The sequence below is a fragment of the Pyrus communis genome, chromosome 5 (assembly GCF_041283825.1).
Source record: "Pyrus communis isolate YQ-2024b chromosome 5, ASM4128382v1, whole genome shotgun sequence".
Classification (NCBI taxonomy): Eukaryota; Viridiplantae; Streptophyta; class Magnoliopsida; order Rosales; family Rosaceae; genus Pyrus; species Pyrus communis.
Genome location: NC_142569.1, coordinates 10,701,774 through 10,714,568, shown reverse-complemented (window position 1 = coordinate 10,714,568; position 12,795 = coordinate 10,701,774). Strand labels below are relative to the sequence as shown.

At 36.7% G+C, this 12,795-nt stretch overlaps 1 protein-coding gene and 2 pseudogenes across 4 annotated transcripts; 2 read left to right on the top strand and 1 right to left on the bottom strand.

Annotated features, from left to right (window-relative positions):
- The first annotated feature begins 2,237 nt into the window (after positions 1–2,237).
- On the top strand, positions 2,238–3,937 carry LOC137724572 (hyoscyamine 6-beta-hydroxylase-like; annotated as a pseudogene). The gene is made up of 4 exons (XR_015962556.1): positions 2,238–2,446; positions 2,760–3,010; positions 3,229–3,544; positions 3,677–3,937. The product of XR_015962556.1 is annotated as a hyoscyamine 6-beta-hydroxylase-like (transcript).
- A 2,549-nt stretch (positions 3,938–6,486) lies between these two features.
- On the top strand, positions 6,487–7,837 carry LOC137724742 (RING-H2 finger protein ATL16 pseudogene; annotated as a pseudogene).
- Positions 7,838–8,934: 1,097 nt separating this feature from the next.
- On the bottom strand, positions 8,935–11,679 carry LOC137724571 (protein KINESIN LIGHT CHAIN-RELATED 3). 3 transcript variants are annotated; one of them, XR_011067458.2, is made up of 3 exons: positions 9,777–11,617; positions 9,220–9,514; positions 8,935–9,080 (listed from the first exon to the last, which is right to left on the bottom strand). XR_011067458.2 is itself a non-coding variant. In XM_068463336.2 (2 exons), the coding sequence occupies exons 1-2, from the start codon at positions 11,468–11,470 to the stop codon at positions 9,301–9,303; spliced, it is 1,908 nt and encodes a 635-aa protein (XP_068319437.2). In that variant the 5' UTR covers positions 11,471–11,679; the 3' UTR covers positions 8,935–9,300. The 3 variants fall into 3 exon arrangements, 1 of the variants encoding a protein (XP_068319437.2); XR_015962555.1 differs by having other exon boundaries at positions 8,935–9,077; XM_068463336.2 differs by having other exon boundaries at positions 8,935–9,514; positions 9,777–11,679.
- Positions 11,680–12,795: the final 1,116 nt, after the last annotated feature.

Sequence of the window (12,795 nt, the reverse complement as noted above, 5' to 3'; positions counted from 1 at the left end):
GAGTACTTCGAGAATACAGTAAAATAGTAGCTTGTACATGTCATGAATTAACTATCAACAAAGGTCAACAACTCGCCTCAATGGACATTTTCGTCAATTCACTCCTTTAAAATTTATAAAATTGTAAAATTAGGGACAGATTATTACACCCAAAATTATTTTGAATTCGTATTAGATTGTTTTTCTGCAAGCACTCAAAGTATTTTCCCTATCCACATTCAATGGCCAATGTGATCGCCAAATTTACTCTTTAGTTTGTGGTGGAAGGATATGAAATGGTATGAAACAGGAGGTCGTGGACAAGTTAGGTTAATCATTAGTAGACTTACCATTATTCCGATGTGATTTTATTAACAAATAATAACAGTATAGTATATATTCTTGAATCGAATATTAGTTTATTCCCTTCCAAAATTAATCCAAGGCACCCATAATTTTTTCAACAAGAATCCTTGCAGCCACTAATGCAAAGGCTTGCATTCAAATTTAAATATCAAAGAATGTTAAATTAGAGGTGATTCGTCTAAAGGCAAAAATTTTAGCTCAAATCTATCATCAATATACGTTAAAATTGACATTCGAGGTGAAAAAGATGAGTTTGTGGGCCTTTTTTATTATATTTAAATAGACCAGAGTCTGATGTGGGGTTCAAGTGGAGATTGTAACACTATGTTTGGATGAGGGAAATAAACATAGAATTTTGGTAAAAGTTAGAATTTATAAATTGACAGGCACCAATTCTCTTGTTTGGATTCATAAACATAGAAATTTAGAATTTCCGCGTGGAAAAAAAACTTGGAATTTGGGACCTCCAAATCCCAAGTTCAAATTCCATGTAAATAGGTGTCATTTCTCAATTTCTATGATTGACAGTTTAAAAATAACAAATTCCGTATTCAATTCCATTGTTCTTTTAGGTTAACCAAACAAGAAAATTTACAAATTCTAGAAAATAAAATCTCGTCATTTCAATTTCCGTCATTTTTAAATTCCTTAATAATTTTAAATTTCTTCACCCAAACATAGTGTAAGTGTTTGTAGAAAGTATGGAGTGTGAGGGTAGTATTAGACAGTATGTGGGGTGTAATAACAATTTTAGTACAAATAGAGAAAGTTGAAGGTAAAAACTCATTCAAAATACAGTGACGAATTAGGGAAGACAAACTATACATAATTATATCAATTTTAAAATGTGAAATGTGAAATTGCTTCCCAATCAAAAAGGAAACGTCAGAAAGCGAAAACAAAGAGAAAATAAAGGAAATAATCAATCACTAAAACCAGAAAATAAAAGATCAAAGAAGTAGTGGCAAACAGTGTCCCAAAAACGGGCCAGTTATTTCCTAAAATTATAACAGGATTCGATTTTTTATAAGTCAATTAAACTTTTGATCTCGCAATTTTCGAGTTCGACCAATTCGAAAAGCTGGGTAGTTCATTGACATTCTTCCCAAAAGGGTCGAACACAATATATAGTTATTAATTGATCATAAGAATCTGTTGGTTTATTTACAGCTGCAAGCAAATATTTGACGGTAAGGGAAAGTTGAAAATATTGTGTAAATGCGAATGTAGGCTGGCATCTTAGTATATATGCATGAATGCATATTAAGGACCTTAAATAAATTCGAATAAATTGATTCATTCTTGCAAAGATATGCTCTTGGTCTCTAAAATTTGGTGTGACGTTAGTTATTAGTGTGTTATATGTGGGTCGGACAACATTAGCGATAAATTATGGACCTAGTATATTACATTAATAAATCAATACACATGCTTTTTTATTTGATTACACCTAATCTAAATGACGTTGAGGAGGATTTGAACTTTGGTTTAGAGAGAAAACACATATTTCTACTCAATTTAGCTAAATATGACTTCCATACACATGTTAGCATTAATTTATTGATAACGTTACTTGACACTATTTATGCTGAATAATTATGGAAACGGATTTGTTTTACTTATTACCCTAGTCGGAAGCTTCACAAATCTAGAGGGATTGGCACTCTCTAGTTCCGGCAAAAAAATTTGAACCATATCCTTTTTATTTTCTTACCAAAAAAAAGAACAGCAACTTATTCATTAATTTTGAAATATGGAAAGTTATTTAATGCTAACATATTTCTTAATTTCCATCTCCACAACTCGGCGATGCATGTGAAATAGGGTAGATGACTTCCTATAAAATGCCAACTTGCAACGATTTTTGTTACTACTGTGTTTCGAAGGTTGATATGGAGACATTTGACCAGAAGCTTGCTTCAAGCTGGTTTGATGTTCAATCTGTTCCCCAAACCTATCTCCACCCACCAGAAAAGCGGCCTGGCAACACTATCGGCGTTCCTCCTTGCAAGAACATTCCGGTAGTTGATCTTGGCAACGATGATCGCAGTCACACACTTCAACAAATTTCCAAGCTAGCCAAGACTTCGGATTTTTCCAGGTTTGAAAAGAGTCATGCACCTTCATCAACTTTACACTTCTTTCATCTTTTTTTTTTTTTTTTTTTTTTTTTTTTTTTTTTTAAATTTGCATTGAAGTTTAAAGTTCAATTATGTTTGTGCTAAACGAAAGTTGTCTGCAATTGAATAGGTATCTGTTCTTTATCAAAAAAAAATTGTTTAAATGTTGTTGATAATGTGTCATCAAGTTCCTTATTGATGCATGTCTGTTTCTATTCTTTAATTTTTATTTAGTAAGGGAACGACGTTTTGCTCAGAGAATTTCTAATAGTAACAATATTGTTATTTTCTCAGGTCATCAATCATGGGGTTTCCAAGAAGTTGATTGATGACACAATGAGTGTTTCCAAGGAGTTTCATGCAATGCCCCGAAAAGACAAGATAATCGAAGGCTCAAAGGACCCCACTGGAAGATGCAAGTTCTACACAAGCAGTGAAAACTATGCGAATGAAGAGCTTCACTACTGGAGAGATGCATTGACTCACCCTGCTCATCCTTCTGAAAACAACATGCAGTTTTGGCCTCAAAATCCTACTCAATACCGGTACATAGTGCTCGTATCCTTTTCAAACAGAATGATTTCCGCATTTCCTTTTCTCTCGCTACACTCTTCCTTTATGTCCTAGTAATTAAAGGAGAATCAAAGAGCTTGAAGGCGATGAGTGTTTTATGACAAACAGATGTGTGAAAATCGCTACTCATTAGCTTAATTCCATGCGATTGTAGATTAATGATGATTTTGATTTTTTCGTGTATTTGCAGAGAAGTTTTAAAGCCATACGTGGAGGAGGTAAGAAAGTTGGGTTCTAGGATTTTGGAGATGCTTGCTGAAGGGTTGGGACTGAGCAAAGAGTTCTTCAATGGTGGACTTAGTGAACATCCACGGCTGCTGTCCAACCACTATGAGCCGTGCCCAGATCCTAGTTTAACTTTGGGATTACCGAAACACCGTGATCCAAGCCTCATTACCATTTTACTGCAAGATTCAGAAGGACTCCAAGTCTTCAAAGATGGGAATTGGATTGGTGTTCAGCCTATTTCTAGTGGCTTTGTTGTTAACATAGGCTACATCATGCAGGTACGTATCTAACTAAATTGTAATGTTATTAAAGTTTATATGTAAAACCCCCTTAATATATACTCTTTAAATCTTTATATACAAAAAAATGTGATCTCCCGAACATTAACTTGATGGCGTGGATTAATGCAGATGATCAGCAACTCAAAGTTTAAAGGCGCTGACCATCGAGCCGTGACAAATTCAAGAGTTGCAAGGACAACGGTTGCGTACTTTATTTATCCGTCTAATGAGACTGTTATAGAACCTGCAAAAGCTCTGTGCAATCCACCATTGTACAAATCCATGACGTTTACAGAGTTCCTTCAATACTTCAAATCGAAAGCTGCCAATGATGAGGAACTGTCGAAGGTTTTAAGCCTCTCGGGGAGCTAATCATGTGACCCGCGCGCCAATTAAGATAAATTACCACATATTTTGAGTTATAGTTTAGAATGATCTCTTCAGTTTTAAGTTTAGAATAATGTCTCGTACAATATTCCAAAATTGAGTTCATTTGGTTCTATTTAAATGCTAGCATTTATATTCTATGTCATTTTTTTTAGTCTATACTTTATATTTCAGTAAACATTTAATTACACAGATTCATTATAGTATAGCTCGGTACTAACATTTAGTTACACTTGTTGTACCATACATTGGGCCTTAGTATTTGGGTCTCATAATCGAGCCCATGATGTATGTAAGAGGTGAAGGAAACTCTTATTCTATAAAAGGGATCCTTCACCCCCACTTGAAGGGGGAGCAAGGGATGGCGAAGAGAGCAAACCCTAGCTTCTATAGCCTCCATGTACATTGTAACCTTCATTTACATAGTGAAACCGAATTGACACCAGTATGGACGTAGCTCCAACTTGGGGTGAACTACGATATATCTTTGTGTTCTTGTGTGATTTACGATCTGATTTACATTGGTCCAAGATCGACCCGATTTTGTGCATCAACAACACTAATTCATCATAATATATTTAAGTACAAATATTTTGGTACATACATTTTTGGATAAAACAATCCAATTTAATATATTTTGGTACAATTATTTCTGTACACGTATTGTTGATACACAAAATCGGCGAGGACTTTGGTACAACAGAAAGTGTTAAGTTTGTGACATTCGCTAGGTTGCTCTGGTCATTAGTGTGGATAAGTATGTAAATGAATAGAGACAGGGAAGCAAATAACACAAGATGTACGTGGTTCACCCAGATTGGCTACGTCCACGAAGTAGAGGAGTTCTCATTAGTTGTGAAGGGTTTACACAAATACATAGGTTCAAGCTCTCTTTTAGTGAGTTCTAGTGAATAGTTTAGTACAAATGACATTAAAGATTATTGTGGGAGAATGATCCCCTTTCATAGAAGAGAGTTTCTAGCTTTGTTCTGACATTGACACGTGTCATGTTGTGATTGGCTTCTGATATCGACACGTGTTGCGCTGGGATTGGCCTCTGATACCAACATGTGTCGTGTTGTGATTGGCCTCCTGGTTGGAGAAAAAGTCTTGTGGGTCCTTGACGGTATGCTGTTGACCGGTGCTTAGTAATTTCGGGATTGGTCAAGTATGGTACAAACACGTATGTATTTACATACTTTTCTTATGTGTCACTAAATGTTCTCTCATTTTGACTTATTTATAATTGGAAGAACTAAAATGTGCATATTAACAAAATTAAAATTTTAATGTGGAGAGATGAAATGAAAATACACATTAAATAATAAAAAATAAAATATGAATTTTATCAAAAATATATTTCGAGGGATTAAAAATCAATATGTAATCTAACACCAAATCATGGGCTTTATTGCTAGTGATTGGCATACAAAAAATATATATAGGTTGTTGACTTGGAGTTGCAGCGCTGTACAAGTTGTGTGTTCTTCAGGGAAAGAAGAAACTATGGCATGACTAGGAGATATATCATGCATCCTTGGTTATGAAGTGCAAACACAGGCTTCTATTTGAACAATATTTTTTTAGGGAAAATTAGAATTCCCTATATTTTTTCTATATCATTTAGATTAAACATATGTGCATTTTTAAAATTTGATTAAAGTGTTTTGACCAATAGTCACCTCTATTTTTTAAAATTAAAATAAATTTTGAATTTATCCTTTTATCTGCATGATGCACTTTTCCTTATTTAGTGGAGATTTTAGTAGTTAAACTATATTTTCTCTTCTTCCAAATATGTTTTTTTTATGCAAACATTTAATATTATTTCTTTTTCCAAATGGTGAGATACGCATACAGTTGACAATGGCTTTCCAAAATTCCAAATCCATCAATTTAGGACATATTCTACTTGTAACCAAGTATGTATATCATCACATAAGATCAAAATCTAATAATGAAAGAGATAGAGATAATGTGATATATCACCAATTATATCTAAAATTATGCCTTATCTAACCCTTAGTATTAGATGGCAAGTGATTGTAAATAATTGTAAACATATCTAATTTGAAGTGCAGATGACTTCAAAAGAAATGCGAAAACCATCACCCTTAAACCATAATGGGTTGTAAGAAGATGTTGTAGGGAGGGACTATGTCCCAAAGAAGTAGGCCAACTCCATTCTAAACCATAATTTCAGAGTGGCCCAGAACCACCTTCATGTTTAACCAATCTTCCAACAACTGTATGGAAATATACATATATGTAACAAGTTACAACTTTTAATTAAAAGTAAAATTCGAGAGACACCAAGACGTCAATAAGGGGCCACTAAGTTGTGATTTATATACGGTTTACTGTAGATTTAGTTTTTTTTTTTTTTTTTTCAATTAGAAATTTGTAATTGAGCTCCAATTCTTTGTACATTCACATTTATGTTGTTACCAAACTAGTTCCGCTTTAACTTTTATATATGATGTTGTTGTTTAGGCATTTTTGTTAAAATTTGTGTCTTGCAGGCATCTTTGATGTAATTTTTAAAATTTATTTTATTGAATTTCATTGATTTGATAAATTAAATTAAAAAAATAAACTCTAAACCTATTGGTCAAAATCTTATATATCAGCGTCTGTGAAACACAAACTCTCATGTTTCATTGACATTCAGCTCCATTTTTTTATGGCACCAAAGCACAACAACTGGTACAATTTTGGTGATCAAACTGTCTTCCTAACCATCAAAAACCAGGTAAACTCCACATATCAACCACCTCTGCCCAGCCCACCTTCTTCTTTCCCTACCTTAGCTATTGTTCTACTAAGCCTCATGGCCTCAGCTTTCTTGCTAGTGAGCTACTATCTCATTGTTGTCAAGTTTTGCTCAAAGTGGCACCAACTCAATCTCTTGATCATGAGGTTTCCGACCACCTCACGAGCTCGACAAAATGAGGAGCTACTTACGGCCTTCTCTCCATCAGTGTGGAACCGCGGCCTTGACGAATCAGTCATTCGTGGAATCCCAACTGTTCAGTTCAAAGGAGGAGAAGTTGATGAAGAGAGAAGTGTGTGTGGATGTGCAGTTTGTTTGAAGGAGTTTCAAGAACAAGACACACTAAAAGTTCTTCCCAATTGCAGCCATGAGTTTCACTTGGACTGCATTGATGTATGGCTTCAAAGCAATGCCAACTGCCCTCTTTGCAGAACAAGTGTTTCGGGTACTATTCGTTGTCCGATCGATCATGCCATAGCACCGAGCTCTTCGCCTCAAGACTCGGAGCTGTTTTCGATCGGTAGTGATGTGGACTTTGTAGTGATTGAATTGGAGGGAGGAGATGGAGTCATACTTCCGCCTAGGCAACAACATAGCAATGATTCTACACAAGTCATAACTCATAGCACTACATAGAAGTTATGAATCAAGAAGGACGGAGAATGTCAAAAACTCAGGTCTGTTTTTCCCTTCCTGTTGAGTGTGAGTTGTCATGTGAATTTCTTTTTGTACCCTTTTCTTCTTAATACAAGCGGTATTGGAAGAGGGGAATCGAGCTTAGGACTTGAGATGTATAGATGAATGCTTTTAACTAAGCTGTAAACAGTTGGCGCAAGATTGGGAAAGGGTAAGTCAAACTTAGGACATCAGGTGCAGAAGTGAATGTTCTTAACTATCTTGGAACGACAATGGGAGGGGAATCCGAACTTGGAGCCTTGTATAAGTGAATTATCTTAACCAACTAAGCTAAAGATGAGATAAACCAATGTATGGGGTCACATTGGGTTAATTTTAGACATAATGAAAGACATTAGAGATTCCTTGCTTAAACCCTGGCATGGGTTTTTGAGAATCATTGCTTCTAGCTTTGTCATCTTCTTCTTCATGAATGAGAATGATTACTTTTGACATATTTTTATATTGAAGCAATTATGCAAATGTTGGTGAGTGCTGAAAGCCTTAATGGATTCATTATGTCTAATTTTAATTATACGAATGCTATTTCTTTGCAATAATACTATTCTTACCATATTTTTGTACCACAATTGTATATCATCTGATATGGACAGCCACATCATCTAAATTAATTAGCATTTAATTTCAAAATGTTAATCAATAAATAATAAAAGATTGTTAATTAAATGACGATTGTGGTATACGAGGAGTCTCCTTCTTCCACCTAAGATTATTTAAGTGTTTTAATTAATAAAAAGATTGAAATTCAATGATGTAGCTTGTCCAACTCATCTACCACCAAAGATGGTAAAAAAATGTGGTATAAAATTGTGATAAAAATAACATTACTCATTTCTTTGGCCCTTATGAATATAGAGGAAAGAAAAAGAAGGCTGTATGATTTTTGCACACGCATTTTTTTATGTCCATTCATGTTTAACTTTGTCTCTATGTTTTCTTTTGATCTATTCAATTCAAAGAACAAAAATAAGCAGCATTTTTTTATGTCCATTCATGTTTAACTTTGTCTCTAGGTTTTCTTTTGATCTATTCAATTCAAAGAACAAAAATAAGCAACGGTATGCATGATGAGAAAACGGTGTACGAAAATCATTTCCATACAGGCATGTTTAGTTACAAGGAATAGAAATTGAGATCATTTCCCTCATTAACTTTCCCTGCGTTTACTTACAACTAAGGAATAAAAAAAGTGAAAACTTTCCCTTGAAATCTGTAATTAAATGCCTAAAATCTGGAAATCAAATCCACTAGGTGACTAGTTGATCCGATTCCCTTTCCTTCTTTTTATGTTTTAGTTCTCTAATTCCTTCAATTTCCCATTTTTGTTAACATGCCCTAAAAGAAAAGCAGGGCCAAAACAACAAAGCAGCATACATGAGCCAAGCCAACACCAACATCATCATTACATGTCTTTGCTAACCAAACATCATCAAGAAGTTGTTCAAGAGAAACAGAGTTACTATATTGTAGGGCAACATGTCTCAGAAAAATCTGGCAAGCCAGCGTAAACCAGTCGTCCACACGCTCGAAATGTAGATTAAATTCTTACTAAACAGATAATAAGTGTATCAAAAAGACCCGTAAGATCGTTTATTAATCAAGCAATTAAGGACCAAGGTTATCATTACAAGCTTCGTAGACAGGCTAAACTCGAATGCTGGCCAAAATCTTCAACTTCTAGCGGAAACAACAGGGTGATTACTTCAGAATAATTAAGGCATTGGCAAAACTAGGAATCACTATAAATTGTGTCGTTTATATAACTAGCTACGTAAGATTACCGAAAAAATTAAAACCAGCAGCCACAGATCCTCACCAATATATGAAGCTACCCAGTCCATGCTATGCAGCAGATGGATAAGTTTGAGCATCTTCTGAATTATTAATTCACAGGAAATCAGCCTTTTGAACTCCTGTCAGATCCATGCGTTTGGGTCTGGGGCAGAGGTAAGGCCTTTGTAGTAAATTCATTACTTGCAAATGTGTTACGGGCTTTAAATTTCAATTGTTCGAGAACTCGGTGTGCTTCTTTGAGTTCGTCTTCAGCACTTGGTCCGTGGCTTTCCCAAGCATCAACTACTTGCTGCTGGAATTGGATTGCAAGGACATAGCTGAAAAATCCAGGAGAGAAATTCTGAGATACTATATTTGTCCATAACAATCGACATAAGACTAAACATTTCTACTAAATGCATCAATCGTCTCAATGAATTGCTGCTTGATAAATAGAATTTAAGTGCCAGAATCGTATTAAGTTCACTTTCTTTGACCAGGAAACAATGGAAATAGCAAGATTTATAACCACATTGTAACTTCCATATCCAATGAAGTAATAAATCTAATATGTAAGAAAATAAGAAAGAGTATTAATACCTTCCCATGGCAGCGTATGCTTTTGAGAGGTTCTGGCATGACTCAATTGAATCGGCATGATGGGGACCAAGTGAGACATCCATGATGTCCTTCGCAACAGCAAACATCTGTGCAGCTGACTGAGGTCTCTCTAGTTCTAAATATGCTGCACCCAAGTTATTGTAAATATAGCCGACGCCAAAATGCTTGGGACCAAAGCTCTCTTTCAACCTCTCAGCTGCACTCTCCAAGTAAGGAACAGCCTGTGAGACCTTTCCGGTCAACAGAAGTAACCACCCTATTCTAGCTGAAACACTTCCCTCAGAGTGCTGTTCTTGTGGGAGCTTCTCAAGCAAAGCTAGTGTTCGCTTTAACAGTGAAATTGCAGTTTCAAACTCATTCATAGTCTCATATTGCATTGCTATCTCCGAGTATGCTTCAGAAACATCTACTGGGGAGATTGTCTCTCTCTTGTCAAGAATTCCACAAGCAAGCTCCAAACATCTCTTTGCATCTGCCGTTCTTTCCTGATTACATAATGCTTTTCCCATCGAGATAAACACCAGTGCCCTAGTCTCACTATCCTTATCTGTCTGCTGAACAACACGCTTCAAAGTTTCAATAGCCTCGTCAAAGTTTCCCAGGGCAATCTGCATATTAGCAGCATCAATCTCTGCACGAAGCAAGTCGGAACTAAGACCCCAATTCTTCAAAACCCTTTGTGACAATGCATTTTGCTCCAACGCCTTCTCATGCTCCTCCAACCCAGTATAAATGACTGCAAGAAGCCTCCTGTCATGTGCAACCTCAACCGAATTCTGCCCCAACTTTTCTTTGTGAATCTCCAACGCCTTCCTACAGAATCCTAATGCATCCTTAAAGTTCAAAAGAGCTACATACGCCTCTGCCAAATCCCGGTGTCCCTTGCCAAGTTCAGTACTATCTTTCTCCAACATCAACTCCTTAATCTCCAAACACTTCCTAAGATTCCCTAGAGCCTCCTCTCTCCTCCCCATTGCCGTCTTCACATTTGCCAACTCGAGCTGCACAGCGTGAAGCACCGGCCTAAGATCCCGAACATCAAAACCCTCCTCCTCTAATCTACACAACGCTCTATTAGCCCTATTAAGGTACCCCAAACTATCACTAAACCTTTTTAATCCATAATTAACAGAACCCATTAACTGCAAAGCCATGGCAACAACCAAAGAGGGCTTACCGCTATCGTCTCTATCCAAGGCCTTCAATGCTCTGGTAGCAAAAGACAGAGCCTTTTCAGGGTCCTCGCCTTCCTGGTCAAGCTTGAGGCCGACTTTCAGAGCAGCCATGCCGAGCTCCCTCTCTTCGAAAGCCGACTCCATGGCCTTGAAAGCCGCAAGCATTTCTTCGATGGTTTTCGCAGACTCGAAAGCCTCTTCAAGGTCCGACTTTTCCATGGATTTTCTCTGCCTGGAGGAAATTTGAGGCGATGTTTCGACGACGGTGTTCATATTTCGAGATGGGTTTGCTTGGAATTGGCTACTTGTGAAGAATGAGTCCTGAATTATGGCGCAGGGGCTGAAACGGGCCGGTGAGACCGGCGGCGGAGAGGGGGAGGAGGAGGAGGAGGAGGATGGGCGGTCGGAAATGTAATTTCTGGAAAGAAGAGGAGGGGCTGAGGATTTGAGTCTCTGGCGAGTGAGGTGGGAGAAGAGTGAGATTGAAGATTTTCTCATGATCCGAAATGTTGAGAGGTTTTTGTGAATTTGGGATTTTTGTTAAAACCCTTTTGCATAAACCCTACAACTGCTTTCTGCGTTCCAGTGAAGGCGATGGACAACGAACAATGAAAACTGCGATGTCCCTAAACGGCGGCGTTTTAGGAGCTAAAATTTCGGGTTTCCTTGCATAAGTCTAGTGGCATGGGCATTGTAATTTTTTTGTGTGGATAAGTGTGTCGGCCCACATCATTTGTAAAATATATTTCACGAACGTAGAGGTAGGTGTGTCGGATCATATCATCTGTAAATCATATCTCCTGAAAGCACGAAACTCTTTTATTTGATATTTTCCAGTTATGTCAAAGTTTCTCTCATTTTGGGCTCATTACTTTTGTTGTCCTATTAATAGTCTAGCAGTAATGTCTAAATTTCTCTCTTGTGAGCTCATTACTTTTGTTGCCCTATTGGGCGTTATGGTTTTGCTTGTTTTGTCGATGTCTTTGTTGTACTCTTGAAGATGCTTTTGCTTGTCTTTGTTAACGTTTTTGTTGTATTGTTAGAGTTTTATTGAATAAAATCTCGTGTTTGGCATGAAAATATTTTTATTCACTATGACTAACCGACACAATAAGCCAATCATAATAATCAAGTATCAAACTTGTTATTTATGTAAACCGAATCTAAGGCTTTTTATTTACAGATTGAGAAGAATGTTGCTTAACCGTAATATTAGTAGAATATTGAAGAACAAATTTGAAACGATCAATAAATAACTTATATATACTAGCATCTTGCCACATGTATTCTTTATTATCTAGACGTACTAATTAGGGAGGAGCATTCTTAGGCCATCTCTAACCGAGGGCTGGCTAGAGGACTCGTTTGGTCCTCTAAGATATTAATATTTTAATTAACAGTACATGGCCATATTTGTCTCCGTCTCCAACCGAGGGCCAAAGGGCCATATGACTTGTTTTAGCCCTGTCATAAAAAAAGGGTCTCCAATCGAGGGCCAAAAAACCAAAAAAAAATATGAATACAATTGCTAGTCAGCTAGCTGTTGGATTCAAATTTTTGTTTAAGCATTTATGTCAGTTATATCCGATAGGATTTTTTGAATTTCTGGCTAGCCCCAGGCTGGCTGCATGTGACCAGCCCTTTGGCCCTTTCAAATTCCATGGGGCCCATGAACCCTCTGGCGTAGCCCTTGGTTCGAGACAGTTTCGGGTTATTTTCAGCCATGTAGACTCTTCGGTTGGAGATGGCCTTACTATATTGAAAGCTTCCGCTACTTTAGGATGCTGACTTTAGATAACACAGATTCCTCACAAAGTCAAGTA

Excerpts from the sequence above, each read along its gene's own strand:
- LOC137724571 (XM_068463336.2), bottom strand. The coding sequence starts at position 11,470 with ATGAGAAAATCTTCAATCTCACTCTTCTCCCACCTCACTCGCCAGAGA. Across the intron at positions 9,515-9,776 it reads GCATACGCTGCCATGGGAAG|CTATGTCCTTGCAATCCAAT; the intron begins GTATTAATACTC and ends TGGATTTTTCAG.